Source organism: Corvus moneduloides, chromosome 7 (genome assembly GCF_009650955.1).
Source record: "Corvus moneduloides isolate bCorMon1 chromosome 7, bCorMon1.pri, whole genome shotgun sequence".
NCBI classification, from domain to species: domain Eukaryota; kingdom Metazoa; phylum Chordata; class Aves; order Passeriformes; family Corvidae; genus Corvus; species Corvus moneduloides.
In genome coordinates, this window is record NC_045482.1 from 39,065,727 (window position 1) to 39,087,944 (window position 22,218).

Sequence of the window (22,218 nt, forward strand, 5' to 3'; positions counted from 1 at the left end):
ATTATGGCTGTGTCAGGGGAATTTTCAAACATACAGACTCCAGAACTGAGGTGCTCAGGGTGAGCTGGTCCCACTCAGGTTTACATCACTGAAAATCTCAATAGCTGGAAGAGCAGGATCAGGGAGTCTCGTATGAAAGGGAGCTCAGTGAGAGCTCACATTGGTGTGGGTGCAAGAGCCACGAGTGAAGGTTTCTAAAGGTTCAAGCAGAGCAGGCTCAACCCTTCTCCCCTCACAGAATGAACATAAGAACAGTTTCAGGCCACGGGAACACAAGGGCAGAGTATGCTGAATTTATTAAAATTGCCACATCTTCCCCAAATCCGCATACAAAATACAACAGCTAAACCATTATTTTACAACCAGGCAGCTGCAATATCAAGCAATAACGTTAGCAATAGTTTTAAAAATAACTCTGCAGTGTACACAGATCAGATATTTCACAACACGAGGGTTGAAGTCGAGCGCTGCACTGCTATACTTAGTTCAGAAATATTACGGTGTTCCAGATAAAATACTAATGCTTCTTTTAAAAACAGACAACTGAGGAAGTGGTTTGTAGATTGACAAAACATGACGTTTTTCTTAGGGACTGAGAATCACAGCAGGTTTAGACACAATGTCATAGCTACATTCAAAATACATCTGGTCCATTTATGCCAAAAATACATTCAGTGTAAGTTACAATTTATTGCACATTTCTTTTATTCTGTAGAAATATATTGTACCTCTATACTTATTCCCTGTACATTCATAAATTGTTCTGCCTGTTAGAGCAGAACATGGCCATCTTTCCCTAAAAGCTTGGGGGGGATTGGGGTACCACAGCCCGTGGGGACGATCCCTGGAATCACAGACACGCGGCTTGCACAGCCAAGGGCAGAGGAGGGGACGTGTTTTCAGTGCTGCTGGGGGTACCCAGGTGCTGGCCCAGGGCCCCCCAAGGATACCCCAAGGACACCCCAAGGACAGCCTCACAGACCCCCACCGAACCATAACCTTCCTGGGCACAGGAACGGGCTTGTGCCCCGCTGTCGGTGCGGCCGAAGGAGGGGCACAAGCCCCACACCTCCGCGGTCAGAGTCCTGCGGAAGCACCGCCCCGGGCAGCAGCCCCAGTGCCACCCCCGTCCCTGTCCTGTGATACCGTCCCCAGGCAAGGGATGAAACCCAAACACCTCCTTCCCATGAACAAGGGGGAGCTGGGGACAGCCTCAAGCCCACCCTTGGCACAGGAGCTCCGGGCAGACGGGGACTGAGAAGAAGAACTTGCCCTGCTCAAAGTTCAGACCCGTTGTAGGGACTGGGAATATTTCTAAACAAATTTATTTATAATTCCTGAATCTAGTACCAAGCAAAGAAGTGACATAGCAGTGACTAAAATATTGCAGGATTCTTTATAGTGTCACATGAGGGCATGGCTTGATTAAGTGCAAATTATAAAAGTAGGAAAGTGCAGAGGACATTACAGCCTGAATTTCTAAAGGAGTGTCTGGGGGCAGCAGTTCAAGCAACACAAAAAAATTAGGTGCTACAGGAAACATTAATTAACTTTCCCTTTCAGTCCATAATCCCTGCATTAAACTTTAGATTGTTATTAGAAGCAAATTATAAAATATTGGTAACTCCCCCAAACTAGAAGCATTAATTAGGAGGCTGAATGTGGTGACAGGTTTTGAGCATCCTTGACCTTGAAAATTTTCATGAGCTTAAGAACTTGTGCTTTAAGTGAAGATTATCAGGAACATTGTAATCTCTGAGGAAACCGAAGCCTCCCTAAACTGCACAGAAGTGTCTTGGCATAACCTCTGTGCTTAAATTAGAACAGGACAAACCCACATGGAGGGGAAAGGCCACTAAAACAAGGGTTCTTCGGGGTTTTTCTAAAGGAGTGTAGAGTTTACAAACATTTCAGAGCTCAATACAACAACATCTGCCCCTTGGCTCAGTTATGTTCAACTCTGGTTCATCAAAATGTACATTCACCTCTCAACAACAAAAAAGAAAACAAAACCAGTGCAAAAACACTGAGTTAGGCGAAAAGCCAGGGTAAACAGACCATAACGTCTGATGCAAAGAGATATTTCCAGGGAAAAAGTTAAAGCATTTCTGGATCTGCAACTGTGACCTGTGTGAGGAGCAGCCAAGCCTGAGCATCCTCCACCCACACCTCCCAGCCAGGCACCAAAAGGGTCTTGTTCAAATTACCGGGTTGGTCAACAATTTTCAGAGACTCGGGGTGGGGAACTGAAAACTGAAACTCCTTTCCCACTTTAAAAAATAAATCTTTGATTCTTCCTTTTTAAGATAAGGATTTTTTTTCAAGTTACATACTACAAGAACAGATGCTGGATCTTAGGTTTGCAAATTTTTTTGCTAGTCAAGTCAGCACCAGGCTTTGGATCATGCAGCTGCCAAAATTTGGATCATGCAGCCTACAAAGTCACATCACTGAGCTCCACGGGATAGTTCATGCAGCTGAAGCACATAAGAATTGAATCTTAGAATCCCAGAATGGTTAGGGTTGGAAGAGACCTTAAAGATTGTCTCCTTTCACCTCCCTGCCTTGGGCAGGGACACCTTCCACTAGACCAGGTTGCTCCAAGCCCTGTCAAGTCCTCCCTGAATCTCTAAGACAACCTTGATTATATCTGAGAAACCACACTGGGGCAAAACCTGCCAGCAGCTCTGGGGAAATACGCTCCACTGCTCGGCTGCAGACCACACAAAGCCCTGTTGTTTAACAAAAGCAGGAGTGACTAAACCCTGTGCAAACAGGTAAATTGCATCAAAGCCTATTTACGGGCAATTTACAGCCACCAAGTATCCACAATGTCCTGAAGATGAGCACTCAGGATGAAACCCGGTGTAATGGCACTACTGACCACCGCACTCAGTAAAGGCTGAACTCATTCTCCCCCACAATCGCTCAGGTCAAGAGATTTTGCCCCAAAGACTGATCTGACTCACTGTGATCAGCCAACAGCTGCCTGCCACAGAGCTGCAGGGGCCACATCATATTTCTGCAAAGCTTTGCTATTCTGGAAACATCTTTGGGCTTAATTTCTGTGAGCCAGCTGGATTTAGAAACATTAGAAAAACCATAAGACTATGAAATATATAATTTTGCCCATTAAAAATATTCAAACATTGTATTCAAATATGTGGGCCATGGAGTGTGGCAAAATTCACATAATGCCAAAACTTTGGTGAATTTTAATACAACAACTCACTTTGCTGGCTTGTAATATTATGGAAACATGAGCAGAAATGTTAATATTCATCACCAGCCTGGTGCTGTTACAGAATTCTGTAAGAAACCTCTGAACAGGCTGCATTGGCTTTTGTTAAAGCTTCCCCCAATACATCAGAAGGCACTAAAAAATTGTTACCAGTGATTGGAAAGATGTTGCTAAAAACAAATATTTTCTCAGTTTAGGTAGAATTTCTCCTGTTGCATCCCTACATAGCTAACAGAAACATATTGCCTCTATTATTTTTCCTACTAACAGTTAAAAAGAAAAGTTGTCCCTTGATTGATCTGTTCAATGAACAAAAGACAGAGCAGAACAACTCAAATTTTTACCACAATATTGTATGCGAAATTGAGACTATAAAAATAAATGTTAATAGGGAACTGACTCAGTGGTTTTGTTCACAATGTACACACTTAGTGGAATTTCCATAGTTTTAATTACTTAGGTAATTATAAATAAAGTAATTCAAAATGCATTTACTGACAACCCCTTTTCACATTCCTGCAAAAAAAACAGGTAAAAAGCTGGGTTAATTTGGTCTTTTACTTGGTTTGAGAACAGAACATGAGGTTTCCCTGACAAACAAGCTTTAACCAACACCAGACATTTCCAGGACGCTTGGGGTGTGACAAGGAGGAAAAGCACAACAGCAGAAGGTATTTCTACACTGTCATGAGGCTTTAAGCTCCTTCCTGCAATTCACTGGTGTCCGATTTACTCACAAAACCAAAGCAAGTCACGGACTTGCTGTACCAAACCCCAGCTACGAGTCCCAAGCTGCCTCGCCCCACGGCCGAACGCAGCACTCGAGGTCGGTGCTCTGCCTCGGGCACCGCAGTACGGAAGGAACCACATCGTCTGAGGTAGACCAGAAACAAAAATACTATCACATGTGGAAAGATGAACAGCAGAATGCCTTCCCCTCTCGTCCCACGGGGAGGTCTGTCAGGCTTTGGAGTCCTCGTGCACGCAGAGCTGCGAGATCGTCTTCTTGACGCGCAGCGCGGTGAGACGCGCGGCACCGCTGGCACGCCAGCACTCCCGCATCACCCGGCCCAGCACCCGCAGCGCCTGCAGGGCACAGAAACAGCACCCAGGATACAACCAGTGTCTGCAGCGGGGCAGAAACAGCCAGGATACAACCACTGTGCGTGCAGCAGGACAAACACAGCACCCCAGAATACACCACAGGGACGCAACCACAGCGCCTGCAGCAGGACAAACCATAGCCAGGGATACAACCACCACCCGCTGCTTTCTGGTTTTAAGACAGGGAGATAAAGGGCAGCTCTCTGAAACAGTGACACAACAGCAGCAGCATCAGTTAAGACCTGCCTTGAACAGAGTTGAGCACTTGGTGCAAAGAGTTTGCTCTGTATTGATCTGAAGGAGAACTAGACATATGAAGCTTCTAAATTCACGAGAAGCTAGAAGCTGAGCATTGTGTGCCCTATCTCTCACTCCAAAATTCTGTCTTAATTTAAACTTGAAAATATAAATAACAAAATAAAACTAGGAAAAAACCCTACAAAATACACCTAGAATAAACTAGAAAACTGCTTTTACCTCACAGCTTTGCCACTGGTTTGGAATACTTGGTCTGAGCTTCTGTTCACAGACAACCCTTCTCATGTCTTCTATCGAAGGATCAGAAGGCACAAGGTCGTAGTAAGGCAACTGGTATTCCTCAGTGATTCCTAGGGAAGATTTACTGTGTAGGTGCCCACGGCAGGGGGTGGAACGAGATGAGCTTTAATGGCCCTTCCAACCCAAACCAAGCTGGGATTGGATGAAAGGCCAAAACCTCACCTCCAACGGAGCACCTCCGGGCTATCTCCCAGTACACCAGCCCCAGAGAGTAAATGTCTGCACGCTTGAAGGACTCAAAGATGTTCATGTTCATCGCATCGTCCAGGATCTCAGGGGCCATGTACCTTTAGGGCACACAGGGTCAGTTTGTTGGGGCAGCTCCTACAAAAGGCCACAGCTGTGCTGCCACATGCCAGGGCCCCGTGACCCCTCGTGGTGCTGGCAGCCGTGCCCTGCCCAGGCCCACAGCACTGGGGGTGACCAGGGTGACCCACACATGATGCCCCACGTGGGGCAGAGAGCTCCATTCCACAGCAGGGTCTGCAACCTCCTCCCCCACCCACCCCACAGGGCTGCGGCCATCCCTGCCCGATGCCAAGAGCGGAGGGGACATCACTGGTGGAGGGCAGGGCTGTGAGGAGCCATCCCCACGGAGCCAGGCCGGCAGCTGCAGCTGCCTCACCCACCTCCTGGTGCCCACCCTGGGGTTCTGGGGAATGTCGATGGTGTTCAGCACCGAGTCGTGCTTCACCGCCAGGCCCAGGTCGGCAATGGCGCAGGTCTCGTTCCTCTTCACCAGGATGTTCTTGGATTTCAGGTCCCGGTGCGCGATCGCTGGCTTCCCTGTTCACAGTGAGAGAAACCGCCTCCAATTTTGATAACAACAGCCTGGATTTTAATATCATGAGCAAGGACGTGAAAACAGTTTTAGTCACTTTTGTTACTATACCCTATAAAAATATTGAGGCCTATTTTGAACCAAGTGAAGCTCTGCTAAATGATGTCAACTTCAAAAGAAAGCTTTAAGGGCATTTTTGTTTCAATAGCTGTATTTCAGGAATAAAACACAGAAAGAGAAACTGGAAGTTCACCCTCCAAATTAATTTGGAAAATTACAGAATCGCTGAATGGATTGGGTGGTAAAAACCATCTAAGACCACCAAGTCCCACCATTCCTCAGCACTGACAAGGCCACCACTAACCCATGTCCCGACGTGCCACATCCACACAGATTTTAAGTCCCTTTAAGGGATGGTGACCCCATCACTGCCCTGGGCAACCTGTGCCAGGGCTGGATAAACCTTTCCATGAAGAAATTTTTCCTTCATTGGTGCTCATTCCCCTTTAGCAGAGCTGCTTCCATAGGCACCTATTTAAAGGCGTGCAGACAATGGAAGTGGGAAGGTAAGGTCCCTGTTCCCTGTCTATACTGCACCACTCACACTCACACTGTTCCCCCTGGTGTTAACAGTTTAGGAAACACTTCACGATATCACGTCACCCATAAATGTTTTTGAGAACACTGAAGCTCCTCAAAATACTTGAAGTAAAAGTGGGAGGGAAGCACTTGCCTTGCGTGCCAACGATCTCCATGTGGAGGTGGGCCAGGCCACTGGCCACTGACAGCGCCAGCCGGACCATGCCCTCCACCGTCACCGTGCTCCGGTTCAGGTAGTCGAACAGGGAGCCCTGCTCGTGGTACTCAGAGACAAGCCAGAGCTGAGTCCACGTCCCGTTATCTACCCAGAGGAAGCAAGATTATTAAAAATATTAGCTAGGGAAAGCCTTCCCCTTTTCAGGGAATGCAAGCCAGCAAGCGTGCCAGCTGTCCCACCGGGAAGGAGCTCAGGGCACCCGCATGGTTCAGGCGGTGCTTCAAGGGGAGTGGGGGCAGCGAAAGCTGTTCTGAGACAGACACTCAGGATTTAGTGAGTGCCAACATTGGGGCTGGGAAGCACTCTAAGACCACTGAGTCCAACCACTATCCCAGCACTGCCAAGGCCACCACATAGAATCAGAGAATTTTTTGGGTTGGAAAAGCTCTCTAAGAGGAAGGAGCCCCGCGGTGCCGCACACGCCTCGCCACTTACCCTTGTTGTCAGCAGCAATGAAGCCCAGGATGTTTTCGTGCCTCAGCATGACCGTCTGGTAAATCTCTGCCTCCCGAAACCAGGACCGCTCGTCTCTGGAGGAGAAGATTTTCACAGCTACATCCTCCCCGCACCACTTCCCACGCCAGACTTCGCCAAATCGGCCTTTTCCCACAATCTCCTGCAGGACAATAGTCCTTGCAATAGTTCTCTGGACAAGCAGAGGCAGACCTAGTTAAGAGGAGAGACAGGTACCTGTGAAATAGCTCAGCTGGGACCTTCAAACCCCAACACTGACCTTTCCCACTGAGCTGCACTCATGGCCTTGCTTTCCTAGACTATCAAGGGAAAATCCTGTCCCAACCAATATCTCCTCAAATCAGGCTTCTTAATGTTACTTCCCAGTCTCTGTACATATAAAAAATTTTCTTAAACCCCAGTAAAAACTTTAAAATTTGGCCTGAACTACTCAATTTGGTTTGATACAGACTGCAGCTGTCCTGCAGTCAATTAGTTGCTCTGCTCTGGCTGAAATTTTTGAAAATTAAAATAAATTATTATAGCAGCTCCACTGTGCTTTGCCAGCCACAAATCCTGCCTGGTTTGATTTGATTCTGTGTTTGTTGGGGCCTTAAAACAAGGAATTGTTAAATTTTTTTACCTTTTTTTTTTTAAATAACTGCAACCTTGATTTTGGCTGAAATCAGAACAAATCACCTTGGTGCACAGGGCTCTGGCTCTGCAAAAGTCCAGCCCTGTTCCTGGCTCAGGGATGGCTGGGAACAGCTAAAACTTCAGAATAAATAAAGCCAAAGTCTGCTCACTAGAGCTGTGAAAAAGCATTAGGGAAGAACAACCACTTAATCCTCAGAGGTATGCAGTTCATGGAAATTCATTAAATTAGGCACCATTTGTACATTTTTTACTTATAAATAAAAGCAAGCATAGTTTACATATTTTGCAATAAAAGTTCTAGTTAAGGAAAGTTGGGCTATACACCCCAGACATGCCACTGGCCCAGTGACCTGGAATTTGTGAATTCCCACCTCATTTTGAGGTTTCTTTGGTTTAACAAGTTCTCAGTAGCAATGGAAGCATCACAGTAGGCAAGATACCAGAAATGGGAAAAATGCTAAAAAGATGGATGTTCTGCTCAAAACAAGAATTTGAAGGAACATTATTCTGCTATGAAACACAAAATATTTGAGAAGCAGCATCCTGACCTGCCCAGGTGGGTTTAGTACCTTTCATGATCAGCCATGTCACATCGGCCAGCAGCACTGGGTTTCACACTTGATTCTGATTTCTGAGTTCACTTTTTTAACTCCTCCATTCCAACAAAGAACTGAACTTTTGCGGTTTGACAGAAGAAGAGCACCCAGAGCCCATCGCTGCCGTGAGGGGTGGCCACAAGCAGCAGCATTAAACCCACGGTGGCGGGCAGGGCACCCCACGTACCGGAGCCAGAGCCAGAGGTCGTCATGTCGTAGATGAGATCCCTCAGCGTCTTCCCGGAGCTCACCAGGTTGCCCTCGGACAGGGGCTCCTCCACGTTGGGGGACTTGGCCCCGCGGCGGGCGCAGCACCGCCAGCCCCGGGCCGAGCAGGCCGCCAGCACCGCCGCCAGCAGCACCGCGCACACCGGCACCGCCACCGCCACCGCCAGCACCGCCGAGCGCGGCCCCGCTCTGCCGGGAGCCTCCGACGCTGCTGGGAGACACACGGGAGAGCGGCGTTGGGAAGGGACACGAGCGAGGGGCTGCAGAGCAGTGACCAACTGAGATCGATGCTTTCCCACAGCTGTGCTGAGCAGGAGGCAGAACAGAGCACTGCCGGCCACGGAGCCTTTCCCCACACACCCTCTGAGCAGGAAGCCTGGTCTCAGGCCAGCATTCCGACCACCGCCCCAGCTCTGTATCAAGCCCGAGGAAGACACTGCTAAGGGATTCACTTGCACGTGAACACACACACATCATTCCCTTAATGTCCCCAAAATTTTAAATAAGTTTTAAAATAAAAATCGACCAGCACTTTCCCTGCAAATAAAACAAACCAGAAATATGACCTATAAAAAAACCTCAACACTCAGAACCATGAGTTCAAATGGGATCTCAGGGCTGCAGAAGATGTAAGAATCATGAACTCCACCCCATGCAAGGTCACTCTTTTCCTTCAGGGAAAGGCTGGGCCACGTGCACACCACAACCTGGAGTCTGAGAGTGACCAAAGCGACGTGGGCTCTCAAATGCAGCAGCCAACGGCCTCAGCACCCTTCCTCCAGTCAATACTACATCTGTTCACCAGAACAACTCCAACCTTCCTGAACACAAAGCTGGTACATTTTGTTCACAGGTTTTTCCTTTAATGACTTCAAGAGGATGCTTCAGGGGTGACGTGGGAGGTTTGTAAGAGGATTTACGAGCAGGATGCTTCCTTGGAACTGCTGCTTGTTAACTGACATGCTGGGATCTCCTAAACATTTTTCATTCTGTTTCCACAGGGCTGATGTTTCCCTGAAACAGGGGTGAAGTACAGTATGGAGAGATCCCCTGCCCCAGGAGCCCCAGTGCCTCGCCGAGCCAGCCCTGCCCCCCAGGACATGTGTAAGGCAGCGGGACTGGCTCTGTGCTGGCCGGGGCACACGGGCTCACAGAGGGTAGAGTGCAGGGCATGAGCTGTCCCCTGGCTGTTCAGCACTTCCCCTGTGCCATCCAAACCAGCATCCTCCCTGCAGGGCTCGTCAGGCTCATTCCCGGTAGCAATGAGGTTCATTCATCCCCAGCAGGGGCTGGTGAAGACAAACACACACGAGACACTGACCACACCATGTCAGCTCTTCCCACCAACTGCTGAAAACCAGCATAACACTAAATGAACAAAATAGAAGTTTATTGTCCTTAGGCCACTGCAAACAGTAACAAAAGGAAAATCATCAGGAAGCTTTGAACAGCAAGAACTGGGCTGGTGGGAAGGGACTGGGAAGGGCATCCTCACGGACTGGCCCGCAGGACAAGGACACAATACATCCTGGGATGTAACAGTCTATAAACTGCAGTGCACTTTGCGCAGTTTGTACACCATAAACCTCTGAAATTCGGGTTATAGCAGGATTTTAAGGGGCAGAGAAAAATTTCTCAGTATATGCTTAAAAAAAGCAACAATACCATTATTACCAGGGAAAAAAGTCTGCAATTTTAACAGAAAAGTGATGTGATGCGCTTTCCCTGACAATGTGTACGGGCACAATTGGTATCAGCACAGACTCGTGGAGCAGGCTGCGGGAGAGCTGCAACAGCGCTGCGTTTTGGAGTCCTTTCCCTCCCATACACCATTTTGGGAGCCAGCCTGAAGGGACCACAGCGGGCAGAGAGGGCCAGTGAGAGTGTTCTGACACCCTGGGGCAGGAGCAGGAGTGACCTCAGGTGGAGAGAAGGAGGGATCACAGAGACCCTGATGCTCCCAGCCGTCCCGGGAATGCAGAGCGGGATGTCACAGCACTGCAGAGGCAAAGCCAAGGACTCTCGGAGGGTGACACCCAGCTCCAGGAATACAGGCAGACACAGCCTTCACAACTGCAAGTGACAACTGCTCAGAGTAAAGTGGAGCTCAGGGCTGCTCACGGGTCCCCTGGGATGCTGCTGAGGTGGGAGATCTCCAGGGCAGAAGGCAAGTTTGCAGTGGGGCTGGAAGCTGAGGTGGCTGGGCCAGACTGCAGGGAGTCTCCACTGAGTTCTCAGAGAATGACGAGATCCTGACGGTCTAGAGGGGTTCCTTGGAAGGAGTCAACCAGAAACCTCCTTTGTCATCCTTTAGTCTACTGGCTGTAACAAAGACCAAGTGCAGGTCGAGGCTGGTGGCAACTGCTCAGACCCTTTCCAGCTCCTCACGGAGCGCACGTCGAGGCTGGGGGCAAACCAGCGCTGCAGCTCCTGTGCTCTGGTCAGTGTGGGCCATCTTCAACCCTGACCTCTGCACCACGGTGCCCCAAGACCAGGAGCCCTCAGGGGTCGTGGGGCTCCCCACAGCTCAAACCAAACACCACAAACACACCTCCTGCCCAGCACAAACCATCAGCCTAGGGACAGCCACAACAGCTGGGAAAGGTCAGACTCCTGGGGAAATCAGACAATCCCTCATGACCACCCAAACCCAGCAAAACACCACCATTAATCACAACATTTTGCAATCCAATTTCAAATGTACTGTTCATTGACTGACTAACCAAGAATAGAAGCTGAAACATGTTGCCATGTGTGAACCAAAAGCAGCACATCTGGCAGTACTCAGCAGTTGCACAATGCGGGGTGGTTATGGCCCAACTTGCATAAACAAAATAGTACTTGCAGGCAGCAAAAAAAGGAAGTGATTTTTTCCCTCCAATGGAAAAGTCATTCTCACACACAGCATTTGCTTTTGACACTGTAAAGCTTCCACTATAAGGCTTCCAAAAGCCCTGAACTGTGTGTGTTCCTGGGCTACTCAGGGGGCAAAATTACATATTCTTTCCAATGTAGTAAAAAAATCTATTGTATTCTCTTAATGGGGAGGCTCTAGTCAGCTCTACAGAATACATTAGAACCATTTCAAAAATACAGTTTGGGCTAGAATCTAAAATTAAATTCTACCGTAACAGACCCCACTCACCACTGGGGGGGGCAGAGATCATAAACTCCGTCTCCCAGATCTCAAATACGGCCCAAAAATCCTGTGAGACACAAATCTGTGGCTGGAAAAATCTAGGTCTGACTAGCAACTCCTGAAACCAGCCTGTTGCACGCTGAGGGCATGGTGGTGAGTTCTGCAGAGAAAACCAGAACGAGGGATGTGCAAGGGACAATTTATCACGGGCAGGTCCCTCGTGGCAGCAGCACACAAGGTGCTTTCTGCAGCCCTGCTGTGACAGGGGAAGCTTACATCAAGTCACCTGCTGGGGCAGAAAGTATCCCAGTTAAACCAGCAGAAACATGGAAAGAAATCTAAGGTGACACAGAAAAAAAACCCAATTACTGCAAACTCATCCTGCATTTTGACATTTTCACCTGCTAATGTAGAATATGCAATGAAATCCCTGCCCACAAGAAGGAGGATATAAAAGCAGAGATCCAGGTTTAACCTGTCTTTAAAGATTTTCAGACATTGTTAAAAAAAAAAAAACCACACCAAAAAGCCAACCAAACAAAAATAAACCACTCAAAGGAAAGTCAGCTCCTGTCACCCAAGGCCCTGACCCTGAGCCCTGTGCTGGCTGGGGCAGGCATTGCCACCTGCAGCTCTGCCACGGGAATTCAGGCACAGGCACCAAACCATACACTGCTCTCTGCCCTCAGAGGTCCTCACCCTGTGGGTCATCTCACTGTTCTCTGGGCACTCCTTCACAACACAAACCTTTGGTAAGTACAGACAGTCACAGAATGCCACCATGGTTTGGGTTGGGAGGGACCTTAAAACTCAGCTGGTTCCAAGTCCCTGCCACGGGCTGGGACACTTCCCATTAGTCCAGGTTGCTCCAAGCCCATCCAACCTTTGAGCTGAAGCAGGTCAGCTTCATGGAGAAGAGCTGAAGGGTGGGTTTGTGTCCCAGCAGGACACAAAGATCCAGCCTCACCTAGCAGGGATGGGCACCTTGCTGGACCTCCTCAGGGTTTCTCCTCCTCCAGGAGAGCCACTCCTGCCTAAAGGCAAGTTTTTCATGCCCACATGCTCCACTTTTAAACTAGAATTTGCATAATGGAGACAGACTAGACAGGTCAGCAGGTAAGTGGGTAGGTATACAATGTATATACACATAAGGAAATACATATATATATATATACACAAAGGTAGAGAGAGATATATATATAAGGAGCTTGATACAGAAAATAGAGATAGACATAGATATAGTTAGAATAGAGAAAGACAGAGATATAGTTAGACAGAGGTAGATAGAGACAGATAGAGATGGAGATGGAGATAGATGATACAGGTAAAGCACAGTAGACCTTCCCTATCAAGGTGTCTGTCCCAAGTGCCACTGGCCACATGTGTGAGACAAGGGCCTGACCCTGGAGCTGTCCCCACGCAGCTTCCCAACAACATGAACTGTGTGAGGATAGGCCAGCACAGAAACCACACTGGCACTGGTACAATTCCAACTGACATGAGCTCCCTCCCCTAAATCTGTAGAGCAAAGGTCTCAGGACAAGAATTCTTTTTTTGGGGGTACTGAAATATGAAACAAGAGGTTTTGCAAGTCCCACTTCAAGTGCTGGGACAACAGATGTGCCTCTGCTGCTCCTCTAGAAATAGCAGCTTTCATCCCAACTTGGAAAAACCACCATGGCACTTTATTTCTAGAGCATGACCGCAATTAGTGTGTCCCTTCCGTGGTCAACTGCAAGAAAAACATTCAAATGATCCTTATTCCCGCCCCACAGCACACATGAGGTTGGTACCAGGGTTCACCAGGAGGTGACAGTGCCCAAGGCTCCCACAGCAGCTCCCCCATGGTCTGCCCAGAAACAGCCGTTCAAATTCCAATAAGAACTACATGATAGTGTCTTAAATTCAAGTTATAATTGTAAATTGTGTATTAATTTGCATCTTTCTTACCTGCAACATGTCTTACTGGTGTAAGTACATAAAAAGGTATTATCTGATAAAATAGTATATTTTACATCCTTTTAAAAAAAGTCTGGAATAAACACAAATCTTGGAAAGAAGAATCAAAAAAATTAAATTAAAATTATACTAAAAATAGTATAAATATTTATTTTTAGAAAGCACCAAATCAACTTAATTATGAAACTTCGAGCCTGGCAGACTCGTGCACTGCACTGGCTGGGTAATACACAGAGGCCCTGGAAGTGCCTTTTTCCTCCCTCTCATTAGGACCAGGAATCTCACCGCTGCTCATCCCTGCTGAGCAAAACTCTGTGACACTGATGTGATGCTGCCTCACAGGCTGCTCACACCAACCACAGCCCCCCAAGGCTCAGATTGCTGAAACCGCATCAGCCAAAGAGGTCCCCAGCAGTGGCTTAGGGTCCTCCACCCCTCCTGCCCCCGAGGTGACGCTGTGCTTGTAGGACATCGAAGCCAGCCTTTAGGATAGCTTTAGACATGCAAGAAATTCCCTCTGCCACAAACAGAGCCACAGTTTGTGTTTTGCTGTCTGAAACAAGCTGGGACAAAACCAGCTGTGTTTTACAGACAGCCTCTAAAGCCCCCAAGGACCGGCTCCTGCAGTCGTGTTCCCTGCACGGGGTTTGAGCACTCTGGAGCTCAGACGAGCACTGGGGCTGGGCTGGCACTCACCGAGGGGCAGGTGGAGCGTGATGTTGTTGCAGAAGTCGGTGTAGCAGCACTCGGTCTTGGTGATGTTCTTGGAGCTGTGGCAGAAGACCTGGGCGTTCAGCTCCGGCAGGGAAACGCAGGACTTGACCACCTCCTCGCGCCCGTTGGTCAGCATGACCGAGGCCCAGCAGGCGCCCTCCGTGTGGCAGGTGAAGTTGGTGTGCTCGCACAGCTGGCACACGCACTGCAGGCCTGGCAAACAGGGGACAGTGGTGGGGACGAGACCCTGGCACAGCAGAGCCTCGAGGACACCGTGCCAGCTGGGCCTGCCAGCTGCTGCTGAATGGGGCCCTGGCCTGCAGGAGGAAGCTGGTGCCAGGACACGCCCAACAGCACAAGTCCCCAACATTCACAGACAATAAGTTTCTAAATCTTGGTCCCAGGGACTTTCATAGATGTCATTTGTCTTGTGTGGTGGAGAAGACTGACCACCCCAAAAAGTAGTTCTCGTGAAAGCTGCTGCTGACTCCCAAACCACGGCACCCCTTGCCCATCCCAGTCACCAGCTCACACCAGCAACACCCCAGCTGTGCCAGAGCTGACTGGAGAGCACCGAGCCGGGGTCACCGAGGCACAGCACCCCAGGATGGACACGGGCAGAATGACAGACTCCTCCTCCCCATGTCTCCTCAGGTGAGGCACCTTGTCCGGGCAACCCTTTCTGGGTCAGCTCCAACTCTGCAAGACTCAGCCCTGCTCTACTCAGGAGAATAATTTTAGCCATAATCCTTCAGTTTCTTTTGGAACTGGGGAGAAGGAGAAGGGCTTTCTTTTATTTAAGGATAAGAGTTGAAAAGTAAAACATGGGTTAGTGGTGGGCTTGTCAGTGCTGGGGGTACAGCTGGGCTCAATGATCTCAGAGGGTTTGTCCAGCCTAAACCATTCCATGATTCTGCAATCTCAGAGTCCCTGGAGGAGCGCAGAAGTGCTGACAGACATCAGCACAAATCTGATTTCTGTTTCTGTGACACTCTTTGCTTCCCTTACAACAATCTCCATCCTGTACCACCCTTCTCAAACAACAGCTCATGGTGTTCATCTTCAGCTCGGGCCCACAATAAACTTCCTTGGCACGGTATGTCCGTGTTTATCCTGGGTGCAGGTGTGCCAGGAGCTGCTGCCTCAGCTCTCCCTCGGCACAGGAGTGAGCACCATCCTTCACACACAGCACAGCAGGCAAATATCTCCTTAAAGACATTACCCTGGTCCCAGAACTGCTGCAGGGAGCAAGACTCATCAGATCCAAATAAATTAGAGATCTAGCAGAAGGAAAACAGACACATCATCACCAAAACTGCAAAATAAAAGCATTATTGAGGAAATGAGTCTAAGATTATTGCAAGTGTCTTCGGGGCTTTAGACACGTCATTATGGTGTTTTTCTTCCTTTCTCACAGCCTAAAATAAAATGGAAAATTATCCTTATTACATCATCTGCAGTGGATAACTGACAGATCTATCCATACTCTGTATTTGCAGATTGCCTGAGAGCAGAGCTGATCAAAACTGTCCCTGCATATCCCAAGCAGCTCCAGGGGGGCCCCTGAGCCCCACAAACATGGGGAGAGTTGAGGATGGTTGACCCTCACCCTGACCAAACTGAGACAGCCATTGCTGGAATGACAAGGGCGCTGCACCACCGAATGCTGCTCACACACAGAGGAAAAGAAGGAAAACTGTAGCTGAATCTGTTCAGAGACAAGATCAGAGTTGGAGTTTTGGGAAAGACAAGATGCTTTCCTCGCAGAAGACTTTCACAGACCACTTTTAAATATAATTCTGCAAAAGCAGAAGCCCAGGTTCCTCAGACACCTGCCTGTGCTGTTGGCTGACTTCTCATGAAGAAAAATTGATAGAAATCACAAACCAGATACAAATCCCTGGCCCTGTTTTCAAGAGCATTTCTGTCCATCAAGAACCCTTTGTTAACAGAGCAGAAAGATGATTGAGCATAACTATAAAAATACAGGTTTCTTGCACCTGTGCTACTACAGCTGCCTCAGCTCTTGTGGAATCAGGGGAGGAGCCTGGGCCCTTCTGAACGTGCCACTGGGAACATCCACGCTTTTCCCACTCCCGTCCCACGGAGCAGGGGAGGTGACAAACCCCTCCAGCTCTCTCCCTGTGTCACATCCCCGCTGTGCCTCCCACAGAGCTCCTCACAGACACCTGTGCAACCACTCCTGCTCCACCAAGCCTGTATCCCCATCCCTACTCACATCCTCAGGGACACAGCACTCTCCAGAATTTGTGCCTTATCCCTGCTGCTCCATCAGGAAAGCCCCAGTGCTGCTCCTGGTTATTCATGACATCTCCTTCCACTGGAAAAAATTGTCCATGTCAGCTTCATAACCAGTCCATCTACAGCCACTGGCAATGTATACCAAGTTTCACATTACACATCTGGACCATTTCTGCTCTGATTTGCCTCAGCTGCTGTTCCAGAGGGGCCAGCAAGACACTCCCCTCAGCTTACAGACCAGAGGAATAACAGCACAATGATGGAAGATCGTCCTCCCACTATTCAAGCCAGCACCACCTTTGAACTGCTTCCCCTCCCACAGAGCAATTTTACATCATGAAAGAAGAGGAAGAATTTGCAATTATTGACTGAAATTCTGCAGTCCCTATATGCAGCAAGAAATGTTTACTCCCTCCCCAGACAATTCCTGAGGACAGTCCTGGCAATGCCATTGGTGATGCACTGTCATGGGGTGGAAGTTGGGACTCCCACCACGCTGGAAACTGGGGAATGGAATAAGGTGACTGTCAAGGAGTTAGAGGCTCAAAGAGGCTGGAGGAAAATGTGCTCCCAAACTTTCAAAATAAGGCACTCTTTAATCCAGTAATGAACATGACTCCTTTGTTTATTCAAGCACAACAATTCCCTTAAAACATTCCGTTCTCTGATTGAGAAATTAGGAGAAAGTGAACAACTGAAACACACCATGGCTGCAGAGACTACGCCAGGCATCCAAACCTGGCCACCAACAGTCCCAGTCCTCTGAGCATGGAGCTTTCCAGCAGTCACTAACAAACCTCTCCTGACCCTCCCCAAAGCCTAGCACCCCCAGAGGGACCACGGGCAGGTTGTCCCGCCAGGACTGGCTGGAGAGCTGGGGCAGGGCCAGGGCAGAGCAGGACAGGACACACCACAGGCTCCCTCCAGCAGGGACAGCAGTCTCGGGCACGCTGAAGGACAGAGGGGTCCCTTCCCAAGGGCAGCTGGCGCTCGGCAGGACCCAACACACAGCAGGAGCCAGCCGAGGGGCGGGGGAGGATTCACACACTGGCACACCAGGAAAGCAACTTCTGGACCCAGCGACCCCAGGAGCAGATGTTCCCTGGGTTTGGCAAAGACATACATGGTTTTCAAGGATGTTTTTCCTGCTGTTATTGCAATAGGAGCTGAGACTACACACCAGATTCTTGGATGAGTCCCACCACGAATCAGGGGCAGGATGACTTGATCTTCAGAGAAGAAAATAATCTGCCTAACTTACCTAAAAAGCAACATTTTCTGCCTTTTAGTTCTCAGTGTAACTGCCAGAAAACACACAGAACAGGCAGACACACCATGCAATGAGCTTACGGAGCAGTAAGAACAGAGCCAGCACCTGATTCCCAACAAACCAGCACAAGAAGATGGGTTTTGTGTGCTTCCACCGCTTTGTCATCATCAGCATCAAGTACATGAATTACTAGATAACTGAGGAACAAGTGCAATACCACAAGTGAACAAGAGGTGGAAGAATAGGAGTTTAAACACCAGCTTCATGAGGGCTGGTGAATAATTTAAACCCATTGACAGACACAGTGCAACTTCAAAAGTTAAATGGAAAGAACTGAACATTTAACACAAGGCCACTGACACCACGGGCTAACAGAATTGAACTAAAAACTCTGAAGAACAAAGCCCAGACCCGCTCTCTCTCATGAACCACACAAGGTTCTACATTTCAGCACAGACTTTTTACTACACAAATCAACAGGGCATTAATCTTCCACTAAGTCATAATCCATCTCTACTCACCATAGTTAGAGGTAGAGCATTTCAAAATTAAATTGGAAAGCAAAGATCTAAGTGGCCTGATGGGAGGAAATGCTGAATATCCAGAACATTTCCATCTTTGATCATTCTGTACGGTCATTCTGTATTGTGCCCTTCTAGATAGGCTGTCATCTTATTTCCAAATAACAGGTCTGGAGTTCCCACGACTGCAGGCTTTCCACACTGCCTGGGTCCCCTGCCTCAGGCACAGACCACAGTGCCAGGACACAGCTGCCCCTGGGCCACCTCCGCTGGGAAGGGATGTTTCCACACCACAGGACACATACCTGGACCTGACTGACTGGACTCAGGAGGGTCCCAGGTGGCAAAAGTTTCACCATTGGACAAAGGGGCTCAAAGGAGATCCTAGAAATTACAGACTGTCTGTTTCCCATTGTCCAGCCCCCTGATGGTGATGGAGCCAGGACAAAAACCGGAGAAGGTACCAGTAAAGGTGCCATAGGGTGGGTGTGGGTGTGGGTCTGGCACAGCCCCTTGTTCTCCAACTGCACAACTGCTGGGAACTGACCACGGCAAAGAAACTCTGCTGCCACCTGGCAGAGCCACTCTGATCTTCACCAGAGTCAGCCTGTTTCTCTGGCAGCAGCTGAGGTCTGAGGCAGAGAGAAACAGCAGCTTCACCTTGCAAGCCTGTGGCACGGGAACGTGGGCTGAGTGCTCCGGGGACATGGAGAGGGGAAGCAGTAAGAAGGTCACAGGGGTTGCTGAAGGCTGAAGAAGTAGGACTGACTTCAGAGCATTGCAAAAAAGTTTCACCATGGAATCACAGAATGGTTTGGATTGGAAAAGCCCTCTGAGACCGAGTCCAACCGTTCCTCCATCACTGCCGAGGCTGCTACTAACCCAAGTCCCCAAGTGCCACATCCACGTGGCTGTCAGATCCCTCCAGGGATGGGGACTCCATCACTGTCCCATGCTGAGGGATCAAAAGCCAGAGGAGAGTAACATCACACAGAAGAACAAACAGCCTCAGCTGTGCACAGGCTATCAGCACACTGTCAGCCATCCCTGCTGGGAACAGAGGGCTGTGCCTCCCTGGGGAGCACTGGACAACTCCTCAGCTCACGGAGAGAGCACAATCAGGAGACACCAGGAGAAGATCCAGCCCTGTTCTGCCATGTGGGATCAGATGTTGTCACCCACCTCAAAAAGGCACAGGAGAAGTACAGACAGCAAAGGGATCAGGCATAGATTAAGAAACTGGGCTGTCACGTCAAAGGCAATTCTGGAGAGGTGTGAAGGTTCTATGAAGAAATCATAGATCACATTTAGAAGATGAATGGGGTCAGGTACTCACCATTTCACACTTACTCGGGAAAAGCTCAGCAGCCAAGGCAAAACCCAGCAGGGAGGAGGTGAGTCCAGGCATTGAAATTAATATTAACAGGGCAGAGAATGGGCAACAACATCCAGGGAAATGACTTTTGTTGTAATAAGCTGCCAAAGGACATTTTTAGCTTTGAACAGGCAAGGTATCCTTGGGAGGGTTGTGCTTTATGGGACATGAGTGACACAGCAAAGCACTGTGAGTGCAGGGATTTTGTGCAATACAGCACATGCACAGAGCTGAAGAAGGACCTGCTGGCCCCAGTCCATGAGGGGCTGAGGGCAGATCCAGCACAGGGCTGTGGGTACAAACTTCATGGGGAGGCAGCTGAGATAACACAGGGCTGACAGCACTGACCGACTGCAAGCCTGGAATTGCTTGCATAAGAGAGTCCCCAGCACTGAAAGCTCCTGAAGTCACATCTGAGTAGTTTGACAAGGAATTTTCCATCCAGACAGTCACACTGAGTGTCCCCTCTATTGCCACACATCTGCCTGTCTGGTCTGTACATACCCCCTGCCTGAGCCAGGCTCTGGAATAGGGTAAGGAGAAGAGAACCCTGCACTGCCCCTTTGGAGAGCAAAGCAACACAGGACTTTTATATAAAAAACAGCCAAAGCCAATATGATTCCTTAGTGCTCTGGATGCTCTCCAGAGGGAAGTGGTGACGGCCACGGTGCTGGCAATGCTCCGATTTAATTCAGGCACACCGGGAAAACAAGGGCTGCACGGGGCTGCCTGCTCCTGGGGTTCCCTTCCAAACCTGGACAACAAAACTCTAGAGAAATAAGGAGAAGAGCTCTTATGGAGCAGGTGTTACATCCTGTGGAGGTACCAGAGATTACCAGATGTGCAATACTACACAGAAGTACTTCACAGCCCACAGCTGAGCTTTGTTCCTCCCCCCTGCCCAAAAGCAGAGATTCTATGAGCACCTGGATGGGCCGCTGGGCACGGTCCTTCCCTGCACTTGGGGCTGTGACCTCCCCTCTCAGCAAGGTCCTAATGAGCATCACACAAGGAAACTGCTCTGGTGAAAACACGGAGAGAAAGGCAAAGTCCAGTAAACCTAATAGAAAACTTGTAAAATATTCTGTGATACACTGCCTTGCTTACCGCTGGTTTCAGAGTGCTGCTAGCGAGCGCGGGTTTAGGTTTTAGAGGGACGACTGAAGGGAGGGAGTGTCTCAGCACCTGCCGCCCGAGAGAGGACCCTGTGCCGAGGGGCCCGGACGTGTTCCGCACCCTGCTCGGAGCCCTGCGAGGCGCCGGCAGCGCCGTCCCGCCGGCGGTGCGGAGGGGCGGGAGGAGGCACGGGCACCGCAGAGCACCGCGACAGGTCCTCCCACCGGGACCGATGTCGCTCTGAGGATCTGCCCCCGAGCAGATCCCCGGGCGCCGCGGGAACCCCCGGGGTGGATCGGCCCGGGATGGCGTGGGAAGCCGCAGAGATCAGGGATTCCGGCGCGGGGCCGCTCCGATAAGTCCTCCCTGACCCAGTTCTCGGTACGCGCGGCCGTGATTAAAGGCACCGAGAGCCCGAACCCCCCCCGAACGGCGGCGGCCCCGCCGGCACCGGGCAGCGCCGGGCGCACGGCGGGGATGGATAAGCGGGGTTCTAGCGCAGCGCTCCCGCCGATCGCGCGCCCCGGCTCCCGGTGCCGCTCCCGGAGCTCCCGGTGCCGCTCCCGGTGCCGCTCCCGGAGCTCCCGGTGCCGCCGTACCTGCGCAGAGGGACACGGCGGCGCCCAGCAGCGGCAGCGCCGCCCGCAGCGCGGGGCCGGGCGCGTCCCGCATGGCCGCGGGGCGGGTGCTGCTCCCCCGCCGCTGCCGCTCCCCGGCCCCGCCGGGCCCCGCCGCCCTCGGCTTTAGCGGCGCGGGGAGGGGCCCGGCCCGGCCCCGCCCGGACCCCCCGCCCCGCTCTGCCCCCGCGCCGCTCGGCTCTGCCGCCCCCCGGGACGGGCAGCGGGGCCCGGCCGGGCGGGGGTCCGGGGCAGCCCCGGGAGCGGAGAGGGGACGGCGAGGGCCGCGCCGAGCCCCCGCTCCGCTCAGCCGCGGCTCCCGAGGCCCCGGGGCGAGCCCCCGGCCCGGCTCAGCGCGCCGGGCTCCCGCCGCAGCCGCGCAGCCCTCGGGGCTTCTGCCTGCAGAGATGCGCAAAAACAGCCCGGGACAAGGACGATTTTTAATCTTGGGGGTTTTTGCCAAATCTCCATCAGTGCCTTTTGGCACCTGCCCCGGGACTTCTCCGTCAGGCTGCACCGAATCACCCACGAACAGCAACGTGTTGGAACAGTTTGCAGCGTTTCTGCAATATCTTGAATGGGTTTAAACTAAAAGAGATTTAGATTAGATGTTAGGAAGAAAAGCACTGGCACAGGTTGCCCAGAGAAGCTGTAGCAGCTCCATCCCTGGCAGTGTCCAAGGCTAGGTTGGATGAGGCTTGGAGCACCCTGGGATAGTGGAAGGTGTCCCTGCCCATGGCAGGAGGGTAAAACTGGATGAACTTTAAGGTCCCTTCCAACCCAAACCATTATAGGATTCTGTGATTACAC

The 22,218-nt window shown here is 50.4% G+C and overlaps 1 protein-coding gene across 9 annotated transcripts; it reads right to left on the reverse strand.

Annotated features, from left to right (window-relative positions):
• Positions 1-271: 271 nt before the first annotated feature.
• On the reverse strand, positions 272-21,466 carry ACVR1C (activin A receptor type 1C). 9 transcript variants are annotated; one of them, XM_032114246.1, is made up of 9 exons: positions 21,391-21,466; positions 14,230-14,460; positions 8,395-8,643; positions 6,937-7,167; positions 6,418-6,585; positions 5,533-5,689; positions 5,066-5,190; positions 4,823-4,953; positions 272-4,327 (listed from the first exon to the last, which is right to left on the reverse strand). In XM_032114246.1, the coding sequence occupies exons 1-9, from the start codon at positions 21,461-21,463 to the stop codon at positions 4,202-4,204; spliced, it is 1,491 nt and encodes a 496-aa protein (XP_031970137.1). In that variant the 5' UTR covers positions 21,464-21,466; the 3' UTR covers positions 272-4,201. The 9 variants fall into 9 exon arrangements, with proteins under 9 accessions (XP_031970137.1, XP_031970136.1, XP_031970139.1 ...); XM_032114245.1 differs by having other exon boundaries at positions 8,395-8,646; XM_032114248.1 differs by lacking the exon at positions 21,391-21,466 and adding an exon at positions 20,783-21,348 and having other exon boundaries at positions 8,395-8,646.
• Between the last annotated feature and the right edge of the window lie 752 nt (positions 21,467-22,218).

Excerpts from the sequence above, each read along its gene's own strand:
- ACVR1C (XM_032114242.1), bottom strand. The coding sequence starts at position 14,617 with ATGTTGGGGACTTGTGCTGTTGGGCGTGTCCTGGCACCAGCTTCCTCC. Across the intron at positions 8,647-14,229 it reads CACGCTCCACCTGCCCCTCG|CAGCGTCGGAGGCTCCCGGC; the intron begins GTGAGTGCCAGC and ends TGTGTCTCCCAG. Across the intron at positions 5,191-5,532 it reads CCCAGGGTGGGCACCAGGAG|GTACATGGCCCCTGAGATCC; the intron begins GTGGGTGAGGCA and ends TGTGCCCTAAAG.